Below are 23463 nucleotides of genomic sequence, written 5' to 3'. Positions count from 1 at the left end.
ACCAGGCTCCTCCTAAAGGGAAAATGAAAAGAGATCTATGCAATAAAAGGAAATAAAGAGCATCCATATTGGAAAGGAAGAAGTAAAATTATTTCTATTTGTAGATTATGTGATCTTGCATAAAGAAAATCCTGAGGAATTCACTATTAAATTATTAGAAATGAGTTCAAGAAGGTTGAAGGGTACAGATCAATATAAAAAAATCAACTGTATTTTTATACACTAGCAATGAACAACACAAAAATGAAATTAAGAAAACAATTCCATTCACAATAGTATCAAAAAGAACAAAGTAATTAGGAATAAATTTAACAAAAGAAGTGCAATACTTGTACTCTGAAAACATCAAAACATAGTTGAAAGAAATTTAAAACACCTAAGTAAATGGAAAAACATCCCATGTTCACGGATCAGAAGAACAATATTGTTATGGTAGCAATACTCTTCAAATTGATCTATTGTACAATTGAACACAATCCCTATGAAAATTCCACCTGCTTTTTTTTCTTTTGCAAAAATTGACAAGCTGATGTTAAAATTCATATGGAAATACAAGGGACCCAGAATAATCAAAACAATCTTGAAAAAGGAGAATGAAATTTGAGGATTCACACTTCACACTTTCAAAACATACTACAAAAACAAACAAACCCCAAAACGTACTACAGTAATCTACAGTAATCAAGATGGTGTGCTACTGCATAAGGACAGACATTTGAATAACTGAAACAGAATTAAGAGTCTAGAAATAAACCATTACATTTATGGTTAATTAATTTTGACAACAGAGCCAAGAAAAGACAATGGGTAAAGAAGAGCCTTTTCAAAAAATGGTGCTGGGACAACTGGACATCCACATGCAAAAAAAAAAAAAAAAAAAAAAGTTGGATTCCTACCTCACACCATACAAAAAATTAACACCAAATGGATCATAAACCTAAAAATAAGAGCTAAAGATATAAAACCCTTAGAAGAAAACAAAATCTTCATGACCTTGGATTATGCAATGCCTTCTTAGATAAGATACAAAAAGCAAAAGTGAAATAAATAAACAAACCAATAAATAAATAAAACTTCATCAAAAGTAAAAACATTTGTGCTTCAAAATACATCACCGAGAAAGTAAAAAGACAACCCATATAATGGAACAAACCATCTATCTGATAAAGAATCTGTACTTAGACTATGTAAAAAGAACATTTACTACTCAATAATAGAAAGACAAATAAACAAATTTAAAAGTGGGTTAAGAATCTAAATAGACATTTCTTCAAAGAAGATTCACAAATGGCCAATAGCACATGAAAACATACTTAGCCTCATTAGTCATTAGGGAAATGCAAAGCAAAACTCACAATGAGATACCATTTAACACCCACTAGGATGACCTGAATCAAAATAACAGATAATAACAAGTGTTGACAAAGATTGGAGAAATTAGAAATCTCATACACTGCTGATGGGAGTGTAAAATGGTGCAGCTGCTCTGCGAAACAGTTCAGTGGTTCCTCAAAACATTAAACACAGAGTTCTTACATGGTTCGCAATTCCACTTCCGGATATAAATGCAAGAGGAATGAAAACCTATGACCAAACAAAATTTGCAGGCAAATTTGCAAGCAAAATTTGCAGGCATTCATAGAAGAATTATTTATAATAGCCCAAAAGTAGAAACAACCAAAATGTCCATCAGCTGATGAACTAGTAAACAAACTGTAGTGTATTCATACAATGCAATGCTATTTGTCAATAAAAAGGAATGAAGTACTGATACATGCTAGAACATAGACAAAACCTTGAAACATTATGCAAAGTGAAAGAAGCCAGATGCTAAAGACCACATATTATTCCATCTATATGTAATGTGCAGAATAGGCAAATTTATATATAGAGAGAATAGATTAGTGGTTGCCTAGGGCTGGGGAGGTTGGAGGGGAAATGGAAAATGACTAGTAATACGTACGGAATTTCTCTTTGGGATGATGGAAATGTTCTAAAATTGATTGTGGTGATGGCTGCACAGCTCTGTGACCACACTAAAAACCACTGAATAGTACACTTTAAAATAGTAAATTGAAAGGTATGTGAATTATATCTTAATAAAGCTCTTTTTGAAAGAGTTATGATGAGGTGCTCCCCACCCCACTGAATATGTCAGGGCTCTCTTGGAATCATACCTGCAGAGACATTACATTATTAAGGCCATGGCAGGATGGCTGAATGCTGTGGGTTCCTTTTTATATATACAAAAGCAGCAAAGATCATTAACCTTCCTCAGTTTATTGTTAAAAGTTGAAGGTTATCTATTTATAAACAAATTGTGCATTTTGCTTCAAGATGACCTAACTTATCAACACTATAGAATAGCAGAAAGCCATCAAACATACAATCTGTATCAGACTTTAAAAAAAACACTCAAGTAAAGCAGAAACTAACACACCATTGTAAAGCAATTATACTCCAATAAAGACGTAAAAAAACAAAAAAACGTATTCTGGTTACTAGAGATGATCATGTGGTCTATCGTTATAATAAATTATAATAATAGAAAAAAACACTCAAGGAGCACTACTCTTATAAAAAAAATTAAGAGTCGTAAATAGTATGTAACATTTTACCTAAAAAAGAACCATAAAATAATACTGAATTTGTGAAAATAAAGGGAAGCCTCACTAAAATGGAGTCAGGAGGCCAGAAGAGGGAGCTCTCACACACATGCTACTCAAGGTCAATAAAAGATCCAACGGAAGAGACATAACTCAAAGCTCCAGCAGGAGGTGATACTACCTTACTACTGGCCAGCAGGAGGAAGAAAGATTTTCTCCTTGCCTGGCACAGCTCAGCCAGTGAGAGACTGTCACAACTCAGCCAATGAAAAGTCACTATACTTCAAACTCCCAGTTTCCTCCAATGGATTTTTTTGTTTATAACAGCCCCTCCCAACTTCCCCTTCTCCCTATAAAAGAGTTTCCTCTTTTGCTTTACCAGACTTGCATGTGGTTCACCCTGGTTGCATGTCCTGAGTTGCAGTTCTTTACTGCTCCCAAATAAAGCTGTTTTGCTGGTAAAAAAAATAACTGATTGTTTTAGGTTAACAAATTCTAGGTAAACATTATGCATGCTGAAGTGATTGGGGTGCAATGTACCAATATTTGTAACTTATTTTAAAATTTATCAAAAGCTAAGATGGGGCTTCCCTGGTGGTGCAGTGGTTGAGGGTCTGCCTGCCGATGCAGGGGACACAGGTTCGTGCCCTAGTCCAGGAAGATCCCACATGCTGCGGAGTGGCTGGGCCCGTGAGCCATGGCCGCTGAGCCTGCGCGTCCGGAGCCTGTGCTCCGCAACGGGAGAGGCCACAACAGTGAGAGGCCCACGTAGCGCAAAAAAAAAAAAAAAAACTAAGATGAATCGATAGAAGGATGGATAGAGGATATGTGATTAAACAATTACAGCAAAATGTTCATTGTAGAATCTAGGTGGTGGGTATATAGTTTCACCGTAAAATTCTTTCAAACTTTCTAAATGTTTCCAAATTTGTATTAAAATGTTGGTGGGGGAAAGAATGTTAAAATAAGAGGTGGTTTCTCAAGGCAGGAAAAGCCCACTTCTCCAACAGAAATCTGCACCTCCTATTTTGACAGCTGAGTTAGGAAAATAAATGCATGCAATAAAGAAGGGGGTGGGGTTCTCTTCTCTTATAACAAGCCTTGTTGAAATATTCAGATATAAAGAAGAACAATTATACATGGCTCGTTTGAGGCTAGAAGAATTAAAAGGGACATGAAGGAAAGATTACAAACTGTAATGGTGTCACGACTCACAGAAGCAGAGCTGGAAAAGCCAATCTAGTGAGCTAATCTAAGCTTTTAAGTCCTGGCCTTTCTAAACGTAGGTAAGGCTGAACATGACAAGCTGAGGGTAACTAAGGACCCCACCTAGACCAGAAAGCATAAATATGCAAGGACTCTTGATTTTGCTTTCTATTCTCCTTAAAGGTGACAGGCTGGTTGAGACCTCAGTGAAAGTGTCCCAAGTGTGCATATTTTGGGTGCCAAATAAAACCTGCTCCTTGAAGGTGAGCCACAGTTCTGGTCTCAGTTCCTCTTTTCTTATTAAAGATAGGGTAGGACAAGAGGTCTTGCCACAGAGTTTGCCTCCTTCTTACAGGTACATGGCCCATCCACAGGTGGGCTCTCAAGAGAAGCCTGCTGGAGGGAGGGCTGGGGTTAAGGATGTGGTTATGCTTTCCAGAGTTTTCTTCCCAAAGACTGCTCAGGAGCTGGTTAGTGCAGAACTACCCCGGCCTGGGAAGAGCCCTCAGTCACAGGCTGGGGGCCTGTAGTACTTGAAAGACAAAAGGCTTCTTGCCAGATTGACTGCAGGAAATGGGGTAGCCCCAGCATAGTCATCCCCACCCCATTCCAAAGGGTATCTCTCTTTTCCACACTGAGCCCTCTCTCCCAGAGGAGCTCCTTCCAAATCAGTTTCTAGAACTAGAACTGCCTCATGCTCTAAAGACAAGACCTCAGGCTTCCCTGGTGGCGCAGTGGTTAAAAATCCGCCTGCCAATGCAGGGGACACAGGTTCGAGCCCTGGTCTGGGAAGATCCCACATGCCACGGAGCAAGTAAGCCCGTGAGCCACAACTACTGAGCCTGCGCGTCTGGAGCCTGTGCTCCACAACAAGAGAGGCCGCGAGAGTGAGAGGCCCGCGCACCGCGATGAAGAGTGGCCCCTGCTTGCCGCAACTAGAGAAAGCCCTCGCACAGAAACGAAGACCCAACACAGCCAAAAATAAATAAAAATTTTAAAAAAGACAGGACCTCAACTCCTCAGAGACAACGTTTCATATCTGGAGCTTCCCATCATGCCTCAGAGAGCTGCCCTCCAACCCAATCCTTCAGATTCCCCCACACCCACCACGGTCACCCTCCCGCCCACCGCCTTGCCTCAGAGACAACATCCCCAAGCACTAGAGATATGAAGACCACCCCGTCAGAAGCACACTCCCACTCTTCAGACCTGGCGTCCCCCACACCCTCAGAGCTGTAACACTTCAACTCTCAAAGCAGGCACATTCTTCTGACTCCTCAGAACTAGCCCCCAAACCCTTCAAAGCTGGGGCTATATCCACCCCCTGTGTCCCAGAGTCAGGTTCCTAACCCCACAGCCCTAATCCTCCGCCACATCGCACCCATTCGCTGTTTTAGCGGTTTTGGGGCCTCCGCCAGGGCGGACTCCATACCATCGTCTAGGGTCCTGAGGCGGGTGGGCAGGAGCGTGAACCGGGCAGTAACGGCCCCCGGAAGCGCGGCGGCGCGCGGGGCGGGGCGGGGCCTGGAGGCGCGGGGCGGGGCTTGGAGCGCTCTGGGCGGCCTCGCGGGCGGTGACAGGTGAGCGGCGGAGTGGGGCAGGTGGGCAGGAATGGCGGAGCAGTGGGAGCTGGACGAGGAGGGCATCCGCCGCCTGGGGGCGCTGACCCTGGAGCAACCCGGTAGGGCCAGGCCGGGAGGGCCTGGATCGGGGAGCTTGGGGTTAGAGGCTGAGGGGAGAAAACTGAGGGGGGAGGCAGAGGAATCTGAGGTAGATGGCGGGGAACGGCGGCGGAGGAGCGGTCTCTGAGGCGGAGGAGGGGTTACTGAGGCGGAAGGGTTACAGTGAAGTAGAGGTGAAGGAACTGAAGTAACCGGGGAGTCTGGGGCGGAGGGCGAGAAATTGAGGGAGAGAAGCCGAGTCAAAAATGGAGAAGGAGAAACAAGATTAAGCGGATCCTGAGGCCAGGAACACAGAACTCGACAGTCTGAACTAGTGGAAGGAAAATGAGCCCCAAGAGGGGCATTGGCGGGAGAAGGGAAGCGCTGTCAGAAGGGCTTTTGAGGTCGGGGTACTATTGAGGAGCCACAGAGGACGTTAATTTTGGCAGTTTCGGAAACTAACGACCCAGGAGGGCTTTTCCTGGTTGGGGTGAAATGGGAAAGGATGTTCCATCATCAGCCCCTCTCTTCGTCCAGTCTTCACCTCGAGAACTTGGCGATTCATTTGATCCATCTGGATGCGTAGCCTCCTTTTGAGACTCAGAAAGGGGTCTGATATAAAAGGAATAACAGCTGATCTCTCCAGGCGTTTAGATCAGTGCCTTGACTTCGTCCTAGAGGTAAAACGGGCGGAGTGACTGCTGACTCCACCTCTGACCTGGGGTTTGACTCACACAGCTTGCTTTCTAAGTTTTTAAGGAGTAGAAATGTTGGAAAAGTTATCAGCGTTCCAGATTCAACTTTTAGCCTTCCTAAATTCACTGCATCGTAATGGCAGGCCCTGTGTTAAATGCTTTCCCTGCATTATTTAATCCCCATAACAAGCCTGTGAAGCAGATGCTGTTACTGTTCCTATTTTACAGTTGAGGAAAATTGGGTTTAGACTCTTGCCCGAAGCCGCACAGCTGTAAGTAATGCAGCCAGGGTTTATTAACCCAGGACTCTGATTCCAGAACCTGCGCTCTAACCGTAACAAAGTTACCTTTCTTGCTTCCTCCAGTACTTTTTATTTGTGGGATATGCAATAACTTGGTTTTATTTTATTTAAATTATTTGTTATTTAAAATTTCTGAAAATTAATACACGCTGGTAACAGTCAAACACTGCATGAGTGAGCAAAGAGGGTATTAATCGGTCCTTCTTCTGGAAATCCCCCACCCCACCCCAAAGATAATGGTTTGGTGTGCATATAGATAGATTGATGTAGATATTTCAGGTTTTTCTTTTCCAAACTATTAATGCTTTGAGCTCCCCTAATTTACAAGTTACCTAAGAAAAGCTTCGTTGGCTTGACATACTGGTGTACCTTTCTTTTCTTTTTTCCTTTCCTTCTTTCTTTTTAAAAAATTTATTCAATTTGATTTGGGGGGGCACATACCCCTTCCATTTTCCAGCTAGAATAATATGTGGCAGGATTTTTTTTTTTTTTTTGCTTGTTAGCTTGTCTTTATTACATGTGAATAACAAAATTGTGCTCATTCTGACAATCCAAACGATACAAAAGTATCTAAAGTAAAAGAATATTCTTCCCTCTCCTTTTCTGTTGCTTATACAAACATACACACATAGGTATCCTTTTTTATTTTTTTAAGGAATAGAGCATATATACTATTCGGCAATTTGCTTTTTTTACTTACCAATAAAACATGAATACTTTTCCTTCCTCCCTTCCATCCTCCCTTCCTTCCTTCTTTCTTTCTTTCTTTCTATCCTTCCGCCACGTGGCTTGCACATCTTCATTCCCCAACGAGGGATTGAACCCAGGACTTGGGCAGTGAGAGAGCGGAGTCCTAACCCCTGGACGGCCAGGGAATTCCCAAAACATGGATACTTTTCAGTTAAATGAATGTGCTGGTATATGCATTCTAAAATTCTTCTGTATAAAATCACACTGGTCACCTTGGGGGAGAGAGGCTTTTACTTTTATTCTGTACTTTTCTGTACTGTTAGAATTTTCTGGCTGTGTAATAAGCATTACTTTCTTTTTAATATCCAAAGGGATAATCTTGGTGGTACACTTATAGACCTTTTCTGTATGTTTGTTTTCTTTGTTATATTTCTCTGTACTAAAAATTTCTAATAAATATTTATCCTTTGTCATGCAGAAAATTTTCATCTTAAGGTAGTCAAGGGCTTCCCTGGTGGCGCAGTGGTTGAGAGTCCGCCTGCCGGTGCGGGGGATACGGGTTCGTGCCCCGGTCTGGGAGGATCCCACGTGCCGCGGAGCGGCTGGGCCCGTGAGCCATGGCCGCTGGGCCTGCGCGTCCGGAGCCTGTGCTCTGCAACGGGAGTGGCCACGGCAGTGAGAGGCCCGCATACCGCAAAAAAAAAAAAAAAAAAAAAAAAAAAAAAAGGTAGTCAAGTTTATTTTTCCTTATGATGTGTGATTTTTGTGTTTTATTTATGAAGTTTCCCCCTACACTGATGTAATAAGGGTCCTGTGTTTTTTTTCTGAAAATTCTGCAGCTTTGCTTTTTTTTTTTTTTTTTTTTTTTTTGCGGTACACTGGCTTCTCACTGTTGTGGCCTCTCCCGTTGCGGAGCACAGGCTCCAGACGCGTAGGCTCAGCAGCCACGGCTCACGGGCCCAGCCACTCCGCGGCATGTGGGATCCTCCCGGACCGGGGTACGAACCCGTGTCCCCTGCCTCGGCAGGCGGACTCCCAACCACTGCGCCACCAGAGAAGCCCCATATTGATGCTTTTAAAAGGATGATCTGATCTTCTTATGAGCCTTGAATGTAGGATCTTTCACAGATGAGATACGGGAGGAAGGAAGGCCTGTTTTCAGTGACTCTGCTCTTTATCCAAGCAGAGATCATAATATATCTACTGATGATCTCTTTTCAGAACTGATGGAGTCTCTTTCATTGCAGGGATCTTACTCTGGAAAAATCCATTCCATTGGTGATGCCTTCAGAAATTTTAAAAGTCTCCGATCCTTAGATTTATCAAGAAATTTGATCACTAGCCTGAAGGTAAGTTCTATATTCTATGACCAGTCAGTTTATTTTTTTGATGGGAAGAAATAAAAGGTAGATAATATCAGCCTGGGGAATATAGCATCTTCCTTTTAAATGTTTCCAAACTAAATTTTACTATTCACTGTAAAATTCTTTTATGTTTGACATTTTTTATTATAAAATATTGGGGGAAAATTCCTTTTATACTGAGAGAAAACTATATTAAACTATCACTGCCTAGGGCAATAGTACAATTTTTAATGTGTGTTAAAAAATTATGAGGAGCACTGTTAAAAGTACAGATTCTTGGGAATTCCCTGGTGGTCCAGTAATTAGGACTCTGTGCTTTCACTGCTGAGGGCTCGAGTTCAATCCCTGGTCAGGGAACTAAGATTCTACAAGCCATGCGGCATGGCCAAAAAAATAATAATAATAATAAATAAATATATAATAATAATAAAAGTACAGAGTCTTAGTCCCTATTCCGAGAGAGACTCTAAGTTAATAAATCTGTGGTGGGTCCAGGACATTCCCAGGGGATTCTGATGATGTTGGTGCATGGCCTAAGTGGCTACTGTGAGTTTTTTCTAGGAGGGGGAGGAAATGATTGTCTTGAAAACAAAAATTTCCATGCCAGGAGATGGTGGTGCAGAGGGCAGTTTAGGAAAGTAGGTGGGAGCATGCTTAAGCACAAAGTGTGAGGATTAGCAAACACAGAGAAAGAGCTCTACAAATATAAATGCCCGCACACACAGAGATGGAAGTTTTATTTTCTTTGCATAGACCCCCAAATTGTATTTCTTCCACTGTTCCCTTTTTGCCCAGCTATGGGGCTGTCTTGATAAAGCCCTTCTGTGCAAGACTGAAGGTGAAAGACTTATAGATTTTATCCAGGATTGGTTAATGATCTGGATTATTCCTCCAGTTTTGCATTTCTTAGGGGAAACTTGTTCAACAACACAAATTAGACCCAATCTCAAGGTCTAAAACTAAAGGCCCCAAAAGAAGAAATCCAAGCTAGATCAAATTTCCAACTAGGATTCTAAAAGCAGAAATTCCAAGTTGAACTAGGTCTTTAGACTCTTTGATAACAGCCCTTTGTATTTGGCCCACAAATTTCAGAAAGTATTAGTACAGAGTTATTTAGGTCCCCTCTTCTCATATGTATTTTTATTTGATTGTTCTTTTCAGACTAAAAAAAATTGAGTGAACATTGCTGTCATTTGCTTTTGTACTCTCTTTTGTTCCATTTCTGTAAATTGGCTGAAAACTGTTGTGAAGATTAATCAAATTAGCATGTGTAATCAAATATTACATATATAAGACTCCTGTAGTGTTTGGCATATAGGAAGCACTTAATAAATGTTAGTTTTACAAATTTTTTTGCATCTATGATTCATCTGCATGTATTCATCTCTAGCAGCTCTGAATCATTTTGCTTAATTTTCCCAGGAGAGAAATGTTTTGTGTTTAGTTCTAGTGTGGCATTGGGGAATACATGAATTTATGCCAACTGGGAAACATGAGAGGAGGATAAGAATTGTTTCCTTGACTTTTACAATGAGACATTAAAAGATTACTTGAGCTGGGACATCAGACACATTTAAAGACAGTCCTAATGGTGTACTGCCCTGAGAGTGAGGCCAAAAGCACTGATAAATATTCCCAACCATTGACCCTTTCACAATGTAAAAGTTAGTGGAACTGAAAAAAGCCAGAAAGAAATGCATCCAACTGTAAACAGTGTTCTATTCAGAAATGTTTTGAATATATCTTTGAGTTTTCTAAACTTCCTGCAATTATAAAAAGGTTAATTTTAAATGAGAGGAGAATAAAAACATTATTTTATAAATACATGATGGAAAATAATTTTACCTTTCTGAAATAACTCTCAATGACAGAGTTCCTTTTATGGTAACCATTTTTACTACTAACAGTATGTGATTATACATATATGTACATGTTTTGAAATATTGTCCTGAAATTTAGTGTTGGGCACAAGCACCTAATTAGCCAAATACATGAAATTATTTTCAATAGTAGGTTTTAGCAAAGGAGAAAAATTGTAGCTTTTCTTCTCCAGTGTCCCAGTTCTGATTTTACTGTTGCTAGAGAAGTGGGGGGAGGGGAGTGGGGTTGCTAAGTCCACAGAAATAGAACAGAAGAAGGCAAAACATTTCTACCAAGGAGAACTGACTGATTGGAGGATGGGGAGCTTGTGGGGTGGCAGTAACTCTGAAGGGGGAAACAAGGACAAAAGGGGCTCTTGACCGGTCCAGGAGGGAAGACTTGGAGATCGCATTGTTTTGTTTTGCCATATAGTCCATTCACCCTAAAAGTGAGGTCTTGAGATATAAGAACATATACATACACACTTAATTTTTTTCCCTGCCATTCTCCCCAGAACCATCTCTCTTTTGCCTCCCTCCCTCCCTCCCTCTTTTAAATTGAGGTGCTCCTGGGGTCAGGAGAGTGGTTATAGCAAGGGTGAGAGAAGTGCAAAAGTGACTTGGCCTGGCTACCACTGAGAAGGATTGGATTGGGAGAGTGATGGGGGGCAACAGAAGTAGAGAACTGACCGCAGATATTTGGATGTCAGAGCTTATAAAGGAGGAAGTGTATGATATCTATGAATTATTTAATGTATAGCACATCCAGTGCCCATGGGCTGCAGCATTCTTATTCTCAGGTAACTAAATGGGAATTTCAACCCTGCCTTTCTCATGGGTGTCTCAGGTAACTGTTTAAGGATGGAAAGTAATAGTTGTATTTCCATCTTTATCTGTGAGATTCCTAGTGCTTCCCAATGTGCAGTTTCACAAGGTAGTCTTTTCCTTGCAGGGCATCCAGTATTTATGTTCACTCCAAGACCTGAATTTATATTATAACAACATTCCTTCATTAGTGGAGGTGTCCCGCCTACAGCCTTTACCCTTCCTCAAAGAACTAGATTTGAGACTCAATCCTGTTGTCAGGAAAGATACAGATTATAGGCTCTTTGCTGTGTACATGCTACAAACTCTGGAGAAACTGGGTGAGACCCTCCTCCCCTGTTCTTTGCCCCAGAATCTTACTTTAAACCAGCTGCCTCGTAACCTTTTGGATGTTGGCCCAGAGTATGCACTGGCAGGATATATTTGTTTATTAGTCAATATTTATGTAACTCTTTTGTTTTGGCAGGATGTATGACAAGTCCTTTTATTGTTTATTGAATGACAATCTATGATTTTATCAGTTACTTCCAGCTTTAGTTTTCTTCAGTTGATGGTTTCACCACCACTTCCTCCCCAACAAAAAGTTTCCAGGTTGAGATTTATTTTTCCAGGTGCCCCAACTTTGTAACTGAATTAGCAATAGAAAACGAATACAACAACTCTTTGGGGCTTAGTTGTCAAGGAACAATAAATATTCCTTCAAATGAGTTAGTCTGTATTTCTTTATAATTTTATTATAGAGTATACATTTCTTATTGATATAAACTTCTATGTTACATGCCCCTGGGAAAGTTATTATAGAGGAACTAAGAAAAGTCTTTCAGAAATGGTGTAACTTTCAGCCTTAAGATTAGGCCATTTGGATTGTTTGCTGCCCAAGCTGTACTTTGCTGCAGAGGTAGTTACACTTATGTGGCAGTTGTTGCTATGATGTCCCTGTAGTCTCCCTGAGTTACTAGTGCTCCAGTGACAACATAATAGCATTATTCTGTGACCCACCTCTAACAAAAGATGAGACTGATCTTTAGTTTTTACTCTGTGAATATGCTTTTCTGACCCATTACTGTTTACTCCAAAAAGAAACATGCTCAGACCACGGTTTTTGCCTCTAGATGACCGAGCCGTACGAGAAAGTGAGAGAAAGGCTGCCAAGCTGCATTTTAGTCAGTTGGGTAACAATGAAAATTTTCTTTTAGAGGTGGAAAAAAGGTAAGAAGATTTTTTACAAAAAAATTTTTTAGTTTGGTTCTGGACAGAGAATAGTGGATTCCTGCTTAACTTTCTTCATTTTGCAGCAGAAATCTCTACAAGTTGTAAGAATCCTCAGATCAGAAATCAAAGTATCTATGCAACATTTTGAGATTTATCTGGGGTGAGAATCTGGCCCTCAGTGGAACACTTCTGCTTTCTTGAACTATTGGGTCTTCTTTGGATATAATCATTGTACATTCTCTAAAGTTGTTGTTCAAAGTTTATAGATAGGGATATTATGGTATTACTTATCATCCCCATAAATGTATTCCAACCCTTTCTTGGTAGAGTTATAAATCAGTACATGGTCTTTTCCCATTGAATTAGGAGGATTACGTTACCATGGGCAGGGTCGTTAGAGATAAATTTGTTAAAGAATGACAAGGGAAGCATTTCTGTACAAAACCAAAAGTAAATGGACCTTTAAGCTCTAAAGTATCTGAATGGTAGATTTTTTCTATTTCTCATTACCAAAATGCTATCAAAGTAAGGTACCATATCTTCTACCCCAAAACTCATGCTTTTAAAAAAAAGTTGCTTTATTATTTTTGAAAAAGAAAAGTTTATTATAAACAATTTAAATACTACAGAAGTACAGGGGAAAAAAGTCAAATTCACTCCATATTTTGCTACCGAATTAACTACTAGTAATGTTTGGTATACATCCTTCCAGACATCTGTGTACTTATATACACATGTAGATGTATCTATTAGTACTTTTTTCTGATGGTAAGAGTAATGTGGGTTTATTGTTGAGAATATGGAAAGTAGAGGAAAAAAAACAAGGAATAAGCCACTCATAATCCCACTACCCAGAAATAAATACTAATTGTATTATGGTAAATATCCTCTTAGTCTTAGGTATATGTATGTGTGTGTGTGCGTGTGTGTGTTTTGTGTGTGAATGTTTATATATTATAACAATATATAACATTATATATTATATAATCAATATGTAAATATAAAATAAATATATTACATTTATTTTATAGTAATTTTCTTCCTATACATACCATTTTTAATTTGATAAAATATGAAAATATCCACACAACATTAAATATTCTTCCCCAGAATGCTTTTTATTTGTTTACTTCTTTATTGTCTTTCCCCTCCACTAGACCATAAGCTCCATGAGAACAAAGACCTTGCTTGTCTTGTTTACTGCAGTATCCCTAGTGCCTAGAACAATGTCTGGCCCATATAAGGTGCTAAGGAGTAATTTGTTGAATGATGAATGAATGAAGTCAGTGCCTGTTGGCCTGGAATCTTGCTCTTTTCCACTGACTTTGCCTGTCTCTGCTCTGATCCATTATATATTTTATAATGTAATCCTCAGAGAGCAGCCTTAGTTCCCTATTTTTTAAGCTCCCTTTTTTTTAAAGTCAAGTTTATTGAGGTTAATTTACATAGACTAAAATTCACCCTGCTGTAGAAAGAAATGGAATATGTCTTAAAAATTATTTGTATATGTACTTTGTAAATTAATTCCTATTTTATATGCATTGGGGTACCTTGTTTACTATAGAAATCCAAAGATGAGTTAATGTATAACTGAATAAACTTACTAGTGAGGCAAATAATTTTCACCACTATATTTCTGTTTAGTTACCTTATAGTGACTGCAAAAACAGAGGTAAAATGTTGCTCAAGTGCCCGGTATTAACATTAATACTTTATAAGCTCTCCAACCTTGGGTGAAGGAGTCCCAGGTCCCCCAACCTATAAAATGGTGATAATAGATTAATAGGAGAGCTTTTATGATTAAATGAAATGGTGGGTGTAAAGTGCCTGGCTTATAGTCTAGGCTGTCTGTACTTACTGTATTTCCCAATCTGTACTTCCCAATCTTACTATACTACATCAACCAAGTGCAAACACTTGCCTTTCTTGTCTCTTTTTCAAACTAATGACTATAGTTGTCTCCATTATAATTCTTGGTAGAAGAATCTTCTTTTCTGTGTCTTAACTATGAGTTTTTTAATACAAAAGAAAATATTATTATTTTATAATATGAAATACAATTCCCTCAATCACCCAGACCTAAGTTTGTGTCAAGAAAACAGAGTAAGAGCTCGTTCTTGGGCTTCCCTGGTGGCGCAGTGGTTGAGAGTCCACCTGCCGATGCAGGGGACGCAGGTTCGTGCCCCGGTCTGGGAAGATCCCACATGCTGCGGAGCGGCTGTGCCCGTGGGCCATGGCTGCTGAGCCTGTGCGTCTGGAGCCTGTGCTCCGCCACAGGAGAGGCCTCAATAGTGAGAGGCCTGCGTACCGCAAAAAAAAAAAAAAGAAAACAGAGTAAGTTCTGAACTTTCTGGCTTTCATGCTTTAAAAACTGAACTATAGTGTCTTTCTCTCTCATTATTCCCAATGAAAATATGACTTTTTAAAAAATAGCTTTAGGGGCTTCCCTGGTGGCGCAGTGGTTGAGAGGCCACCTGCCGATGCAGGGGACACGGGTTCGTGCCCCGGTCCGGGAAGATCCCACATGCCACGGAGCGGCTAGGCCCATGAGCCATGGCCGCTGAGCCTGCGCGTCCGGAGCCTGTGTTCCGCAACGGGAGAGGCCACAACAGTGAGAGGCCCGCGTACCGAAAAAAAAAAAGAAAAGCTTTAACTGAAATATTTGTGAAAATAATATGTTCTAGAGCATTTGAAAAAAAAATCTGATCACCCTGAAATAATGTTTTCTAAATAGCCTTTACTGGTGCTCTCAGAAGCTTCTTTTGAGTTTTAAATAAATTATTTGATGTGGTAGCTCTAGGGAGAAGACAGTGAAAAACTCTGTAGCAAATGAGAGCACTGCATCAAAAGTCAGCACTGATGTTGATAACAGGATTGAAACTGGTAAGTTTTCCCTTTCTGATCACAAAACGATTAAAACATTAGTTGTTTCTGTTTTCATGGCCAATCTTGAGTAGGATGAAGACAAAATAGTTGAGAAATAACACACATTTGAAGAAAGCACAAGATTTACTGGCTTGTATTTTTCCTCTTTTCTTTCACTCCCAGAAGGGCCCTATTTACTGAGTAGGCCTAAGCCAAAACCCATCAAAGTGCACAAGCTGTACTCAGAGAGTTCAATTTCACTTACATCACTTTATATCACCTATATATAGGCCATCCTGAAAATTGCATTACCGATCTCCACAGGATTCATTAACCAGAGACTCGGGACTCATCTGCATCAGTGCAGCTCACACCATTAGCTTTCTGGGCTTCTCCACCTTGAACCTTTGCAGCTACAGAATCTCTTGTGTTTGTGCTATATTCTTGGGGATTGTTGCCCGTACACACTATTGGTAATCCAACGTGAATAAAGTGGTTATGCCACATTAATGGTCATGTCACAGGCTAGGAGAAAGCTTTCCACTGGAGAAATTGCATTCAATGTGCCCTTATAGATTAATTTGGTACTCATCAGATGACTTTTTTTTTTTTTTTTTTTTTTTTGCGATACGCGGGCCTCTCACTGCTGTGGCCTCTCCCGTTGCGGAGCACAGGCTCCGGATGCGCAGGCCCAGCGGCCATGGCTCACGGGCCCAGCCGCTCCACGGCATGTGGGATCCTCCCAGACCGGGGCACGAACCCGTGTCCCCTGCATCGGCAGGCGGACTCTCAACCACTGCGCCACCAGGGAAGCCCCCTCAGATGACCTTTTAATTGAGAAAACTTTCTTTTGTATCAAGGCCTCTGTCCCTTTGAAAGGTCTATTGAATTATATATAAACTGTAAAAATTAATCCTTAAAATCTCAACAATAACTAATAGATTGACTATGCAGTTTAGACATTAAGGGTTTTCAGTTTGTAACATACAGTATTTTATTTCCTGACTTCTTATCTACCCATGTAGACATTAATTGACAAGTTATTTTCACAGTATTTCATGGTAAAATAAGCCATAGTGAGGTATGATTTTTATTTTCCTTTCTTGGAAGTCTCAGCACATGTAAGTCATGGACCATGGATTGCTCTACTTCATCTTAAGTAGCATTTTTTATATTTCAAAATTGATGAAATTCTATTGTAATAATTTTGGAAAATACTGAAAAGCATGAAGAACAATATTTTAATCACTCAGAAGCCTGTCCCCTAAAGAGAATCCCAGTTAATTTGGTATATAGCTTTCTTGGTTTTTTTCTAGGTACAAACATTTATATATCCATTTCCAGAAAGACAAAGATACACTAAAGCATAATTTGACTGCCTTTTTTTGTATGAGCTGAGTTAAACTTCATTTATATCATATTACATCATTAGCACACACAGAGTGACTCCATGAATTAAAACGTTTTAAAGTGCACGGTCTTTACTGAGAACAAACTGCTTTACTAGACACAGGGCCCATTTCTAAAGGTTCTTGGAAGCTCCAGCTGTTGCTGGAATTTTTTTTAATGTAAAATTTATTTTGCCATGTTGAAACGTTAAAGAGCTTTGCTTTCCCCTGAAAATTATGTTTGTGCTAGATCCCTGGGGAGTGTTGCCTGTAAGCACTGTTGGTAATCCAATATGACTAAAGTGGTTATACCACGTTAAAGGTCATGCCACAGGCTAGAAGAAAACTTTCTGAAAAATATTTCCCACTAGCTCAATTGTTCAAAACAGTGCTTTCTACCAATCCTTTAGGCTGGCAGGGAAACTCACTGTCATGGATCCTCATCCTAGTCTCCTAACCACATAATCTTTGACTCTTTCAAATTTCCCTCTCTCTTTTCCCATACCCCTAAAATAAGCACACCTAGGCTATGCCTTCAGACTCTCTTTTTTCTCTACTCTTTGCCCTATTGATCTCATCTATTTCCACAGCTTGCTTTATTTCCTCCCTGTAGATGACTCTTAAATATGTTGGTCTAGCTTTGACAACTTGTACCAGTTTCTCTGCACCAGTCCCCCATTTCTGTTGACCAACTATTAATATACACTTGGAATCACCACTGAATAATTTTCCAGCCCCTCAAGCTAAACATGTTAAAAAACCAAATGAACCCCTTTCCTCCAGCCCTAAACAGCTCTTAGGGTTTCATTAGTGTTACCACCACTTTCCCACTACTGAGGCTCAGAACCAGAGCGGGGTTTGATGCTGCCCCTCCCCTAAAGTCCAGCTGAATGTTCATACCTTAGACTATGATTCACAATTAACAAGCTTTCTTTTCCCTTTCCTAATAGTCTCTTAACAGGCATGCCTAATAGCTATCATTTACTGAGTATAGACTCTGGGCCAGGCCCTGTGTATTATCTCATTTAATCCTCACAACAATCTTGAAGGTGGTTATAATTATCCTTGTTTTACACATGAGGAAACTGTGGCCCAACGAGGTGAAATAACTTGCTCTAATTTTACAGTAAGTGGTAGAGCTGGGATGCAAACTCTAGTCCATCTGTCATCAAAGTCCTCTTAAACATTACACCATGCTGCCTCCCAGTCTCTTCTTTCATTCTCTTAAAACTCAGCTGTGATTATTATACTTGCCTGCTCAAAAACTTGCATGACTCCCACTCATCTACAGAATTAAGAGTCCTTAATCTGACCCACAGGGCTTGTCTAAACAGTGGCTGCAGGTTATCTCTTCAACCTACCCTGAAACCTTATCTCCTGTTTCTCAACTACAGTATCCAATGCTTCAATCAAACCAAACCACTCCCTCCTCCTCACATAGTTCTTCCTTTTTCTCTCTTCTGCCCCTGAACTAATGCTGTCCCCTCTGCTTGGAATGCTTGAATCAAAATCCTGATCTTTCTTTATGACCCTACTCAAAGTCCATTCTTTCTAGTGAAATTTTTTGATTCCTCAACCAAAATTCTTTTCCTTTTTTTGTAAACTCACAATTTATCTTCTAGAACATATATCCTAGAAATAGAAAATGTAGCCATTCCCTGAATCACTTGCAACATAATTAGGATAATGAGACAAACATGAAAGAGCTAAGTAACACAATTTCAGGCAGTGCATATGAAAACGTCAAATGAATGATACAGATCAGTATTCTTCAAACTCAGGGTTGTGGACTCCTAGTCCAGGGATATATCTTAGAGGTCCATAGGCAGTGTGAGACCCTTTAATTTTGTGCTTTTATTTGATGCAGTTATGAAAAATATTTAAAAGATGTAAAAGCAAAAATATTCTTTTGCAGTATTAGTCTGCTATTTAAAAAATAGAATATTTTTTAGAACAGCTTTAGATTCACAGTAAAACTGAACAGAAGTACAGAGTTCGCATATGCCTCCTGCCTCCACACATGCAAGGCCTCCCCCACTACCAACATCAGGCATCAGAGTGGTGCTTTTGTTAGAACTGATGAATCTACAGTGACACATCATCACCCAAAGTCCTTAATTTACTTTAGGGTTCATTCTTGGTGTTGTACATTCTATGGATTTGGCAAATGTGTAATAACATGTATCTGCCATTTTAGTATCACACAGAATAGTTTCACTGCCCTATACTCTGTGCTCACCTAGCCATCCCTTTCTCCCCTTCTGACCCCTGGCAACCACTGATCTTTTTACCATCTCCATATTTTTTTAAATAGATTTATTTATTTTTATTAATTTATTTTTGGCTGCATTGGATCTTTGTTTCTGCTCACAGGCTTTCTCTAGTAGTGGCGAGCAGGGGCTACTCTTCATTGCGGTGCGTGGGCTTCTTGTTTTGGTGGCTTCTCTTGTTGCAGAGCATGGGCTCTAGAGTGCAGGCTCAGTTAGTTGTGGCACATTTTGCTTATCCATTCATTTGTTAATGGACACTTGGGTTGCTCCCATGTTTTAGCTATTGTGAATAATGCTGCTATGAACATGGGTATACAAATATCTCTCAAGACCCTGCTTTCACTTCTTTGGGGTTTGCACCCAAAAGTGAAATTACTGGATCATATAATAATTTTATTTTTAATTTTTTTTAGGAACTGCCATATTGTTGTCCATAGCAGCTGTACCATTTTATATTTCCATCAACAATGAGCAAGAGTTCTGATTTCTCTACATCCTTCCCAACGTTTGTTATTTTCTGTTTTATTGATAGTAGCCATCCTAATGGGTGTGAGGTGGTATCTTGTATTTTTAAATTTGTATTTCCCTAATGATCAGTGATGTTGAGCATTTTTTTGTGTGCTTATTGGCCATTTGTATATCTTCGTTTGGAGAAATGTCTATTCAGGTCCTTTGCTATTGAATCAAGTTTTTGTTTTTTTGTTGCTGAGTGTTAGCAGTTCTCTATATTTTCTAGCTATTAATCCCTTACCAGATATATGATTTGCAAATATTTTCTCCCATTCTGTGGGTTGCCTTGTTACTCTGTGGATATTGTTTTTAGAGGCACAAAATTTTTAATTTTTTAAAATAAATTTATTTATTTTATTTATTTTTGCTGCGTTGGGTCTTTGTTGCTGAGTGCGGGCTTTCTCTAGTTGCTGCGAGCAGGGGCTACTCTTTGTAGTGGTGTGTGGGCTTCTCATTGCGGTGGCTTCTCTCGTTGCAGAGCACGGGCTCTAGGCACGCAGGCTTCAGTAGTTGTGGCACGTGGGCTCAGTAGTTGTGGCTCGCCAGCTCTAGAGCGCAGGCTTAGCAGTTGTGGCGCACAGGCTTAGTTGCTCCGCGACATGTGGGATCTTTCTGGACCAGGGCTCGAACCCGTGTCCCCTGCATTGGCAGGCGGATTCTTAGCCACTGTGCCACCAGGAAGCCCCTTAATTTTTCATGATGTTCAATTTGTCTATTTTTTCTTTTGTTGCTTTGCTTTTGGTGTCACATTGCCAAATCAAGTGTCATGAAGCATTTTCCCTATGTTTTCTTCTAAGAGTTTTATAGTTTAAGGTGTTACATTTAGGTCTTTGGTCCATTCTGAGTTAATTTTTGTGTGTATGTTAGGTAAGGGTCCAGCTTCTTTCTTTTGCATGAGGAATGAGGGATGGGTAGCTGCTACTTTGCTAAGAACTGAAATTAAGCAAAATTAACCCTAATTTACCTTCCACGTCTTCCCCAGAAGTTGCAAGTCTTCAGTAGACTCCAGAATTCCAAAATAGTTATGACAGAATTCTGCCAGTGCAGTTGTTGCCTAGGTGGGAGACAGATGCCAGATGCTTCTTACTCTGCCATCTTCCCGTCTCCACAGTTTTGCCTTTTCCAGAATGTCATATAGTTGGAATCGTACTGTATGTAGCCTTTTCAGATTGGCTTCATCTACTTAGTAATATGCATTGAAGTTTCCTCCGTATTTTTTCATGGCTTGGTAGCTACTTTCTTTTTAGTGCTTAATAATATTCCATTATTATTATCCGGAATATTTGTTTATCCATTCACCCACTGAAGAACATCTTGATTGTTCCCAGGTTTTGGCAATTATGAAAAAAGCTGCTATAGACATCTATTTGCAGGTGTTTGTATGGACATAAGCTTTCAACTCCTTTGGGTAAATACCAAGGGTTTAGTTTTGTAAGAAATTGCCAAACTTTCACCCAATATAATCTTCTTTTTTAAATATCTTTTTATACACTGAGTTTCTTAAATTGAAGTTTCTCAAACTGGATTCATATTCTCAGAGTTTATGAGGATGTTGAGTTTGAGAAACACTAATGTAGATGGGCATATGCTATAGAGGCTCAGGGTGTGCTAGGAACAAATGAGGAAAGGTTTTGTGGCAGATAGAAGTGCATTTCTCCCTCCTATAGAAATCCAGATGTTGGCAGTCTAGGGATGTAATTGGGGGTTCTAAGAGGTGAATAAAGGATATAGTGGAGGGGAACTGGCAATCTCTGACATAATGGATGTGAGAGCAATTCAGCAAACAAGTGTATATCCACTGGAAAATCCTGTGTTAGAGGCTAGGCGCATTAGGAGATGACACAACAGTGTCAGATCTTCAGATACTCCCACACCAGAGAGATTTATCATAGCTATTAGGTTACAAGTCAGGCTGAGACATGAGTTCGAGTGTGATAGAGATAAAGAACTATGGGGGAGAGGCACTAGCAGTTAGTATTGACTGGGGACCTGGGAAAAGACTTCACAAAAAGGAGACATTTAGGTTGGGCATTCAAATAGAATTCATTGGGCATAGTTGGGCATTCAGTGCATAGAGAAGTAGAAGAAACAGGTGTGACAGATTAGGAAATTGACTCAGCTTGTGACTGGAGCTAAGGTGCTTGACTAAAGCCAAGTTGCAAAGGGCCTCTTTACTAAACATTTTCATTTTATTCTCTTGAAAATGGGTAGCAAAGGTGTTTTAGGTGGTAAGCATGATTAAATGTGTGACAGAGATAACTCTAAATTGGAACAGTAGTCCCAATGGGAGATAAAAAGGACATGTCCTGACATAGGGCAATAATAGCAGTGTGAATGCAAATGAGGAGGTACAGATTGATTAAATCCTTGAGGATATGAAAAGAAAACTTGGAGATAAAACATTAAGTGTTTTTACCTGCAATGTTTTGCTAGGGAGTCCAAACTTCAAAGAGTTGAATTTTGAATGGAATACATGTCAGGTATTTAAGGGGGAAAAACACAAGGTTACTTAGGCAGTCTGTTCATGGCGGGAAAAACTATAATTTCCTTTCATTATTATCATATCTACAATGGCTATCATATATTAATATATATTATATACACTATAATATATATTATAATTTATATATACTAATAATATATGATAATATATATCATATATATTATTTCAAAAGTTAGGGATTAAGTTGTCCTCATTGGGGATAAGCAATTTAAAGGAAATGGCAAGTCTTCATTTATTTTGGGTTTTTTTGTTTTGTTTTGTTTTAAATATTTATTTATTTACTTATTTGGCTGCACTGGGTCTTAGTTGCAGCACGCAGGATCTTCATTGCCATGTGCGGGACCTTTAGTTGTGGCGGACTCTTAGTTGCAGCATGGGGATCTAGTTCCCTGACCAGGGATCGAACCTGGGCCCCCTGCATTGGGAGCGCGGAGTCTTAACCACTGGACCACCAGGGAAGTCCCCTTCATTTATTTTGGAGGCTAGTGTTAGACCCATTATTTCTGCTCTCAAAATTTTATCTCAGTGGAATATAGGGTACAAGATGTTTATTAGAGATCAATATCGAAAGGAAGGGGAGGAAGGAGAGTTGAGCAGAGGGACAGCTCTAGAGCAAGGACTGCCCCTGGGCCCACTTTGGTCACTGCATATGGCCTGCCTCTGGAAGGGCATGACATCAGGAGGTAGTTCTCTGTAGCTGAGACACACTCTGAAGAATAAATCAAGTCCTCCTTGAAAGGGATCTGGGTAGTGCATCTCTGTTTCTACTTCAGATGGGTTGCAAGGTTTTTGGCCAAATGTGTGAAGCAGGGCCTCATCCATCTAAGATTACTGGTAATTGAAGTAGCCAACTATTAGTTCTTTGCCACCAGGATCAGCATTATAAAGCCATTTCTCTGTCATTAAAAATATAAAACAATTTTCAGTGGTAAAAAGATAATGAATTATGGTCCTATCACATTGGTTATATGGGTATAAAAACCTGGGCTTCACAACAATGTCATAAATACATTTGCTTTTGGAAGTAAGTGTTGTATATATTTTACATCTGAAGAAAAAGAAGAAAATAAATTGAAGTATAAGACAAGAAAAAAATTATCTCAGAATGCAAATTGTTTCTTTTTCCTGATTTTTCCTGACTGTGGTACATGACATGCTTAGTCATAATGTAGCAGAGCAAGGTGTCGGTTTATCTTTTTCAGGAGTGAGCCTATATCTTGAATATGACACCAAAAGTGTAACAACCAAAGGAAAAATAGATGAGTCACACTTTATAAAAATTTAAAACTTTTGTGCTTCAAAGGACACTATCAAGAAAGTAAAAAAGGGCTTCCCTGGTGGTGCAGTGGTTGAGAGTCCGCCTGCCGATGCAGGGGACACGGGTTCGTGCCCCGGTCTGGGAGGATCCCACATGCTGCGGAGTGGCTGGGCCCGTGAGCCATGGCTGCTGGGCCTGCGCATCTGGAGCCTGTGCTCCGCAACGGGAGAGGCCACAACAGTGAGAGGC

General features: G+C 39.9%; 1 protein-coding gene across 1 annotated transcript in view; it reads left to right on the top strand.

Moving 5' to 3' along the window:
* Positions 1-5423: 5423 nt before the first annotated feature.
* The window catches only part of LRRC36 (leucine rich repeat containing 36), a gene marked incomplete at both ends in the record, with an annotated part of 41904 nt that continues 23864 nt past the window's right edge, over positions 5424-23463 (top strand). The window contains 5 exon segments of the mRNA XM_079724039.1: positions 5424-5493; positions 8382-8509; positions 11336-11528; positions 12321-12417; positions 15215-15303. Coding sequence (XP_079580165.1) covers positions 5424-5493; positions 8382-8509; positions 11336-11528; positions 12321-12417; positions 15215-15303 — 577 coding nt within the window.

This window comes from Hyperoodon ampullatus (assembly GCF_949752795.1).
Source record: "Hyperoodon ampullatus genome assembly, chromosome: 18".
Taxonomy (NCBI): domain Eukaryota; kingdom Metazoa; phylum Chordata; class Mammalia; order Artiodactyla; family Ziphiidae; genus Hyperoodon; species Hyperoodon ampullatus.
The sequence above is the reverse complement of the archived record's forward strand: the minus strand, read 5'-3'. Positions and strand labels throughout refer to the sequence as shown.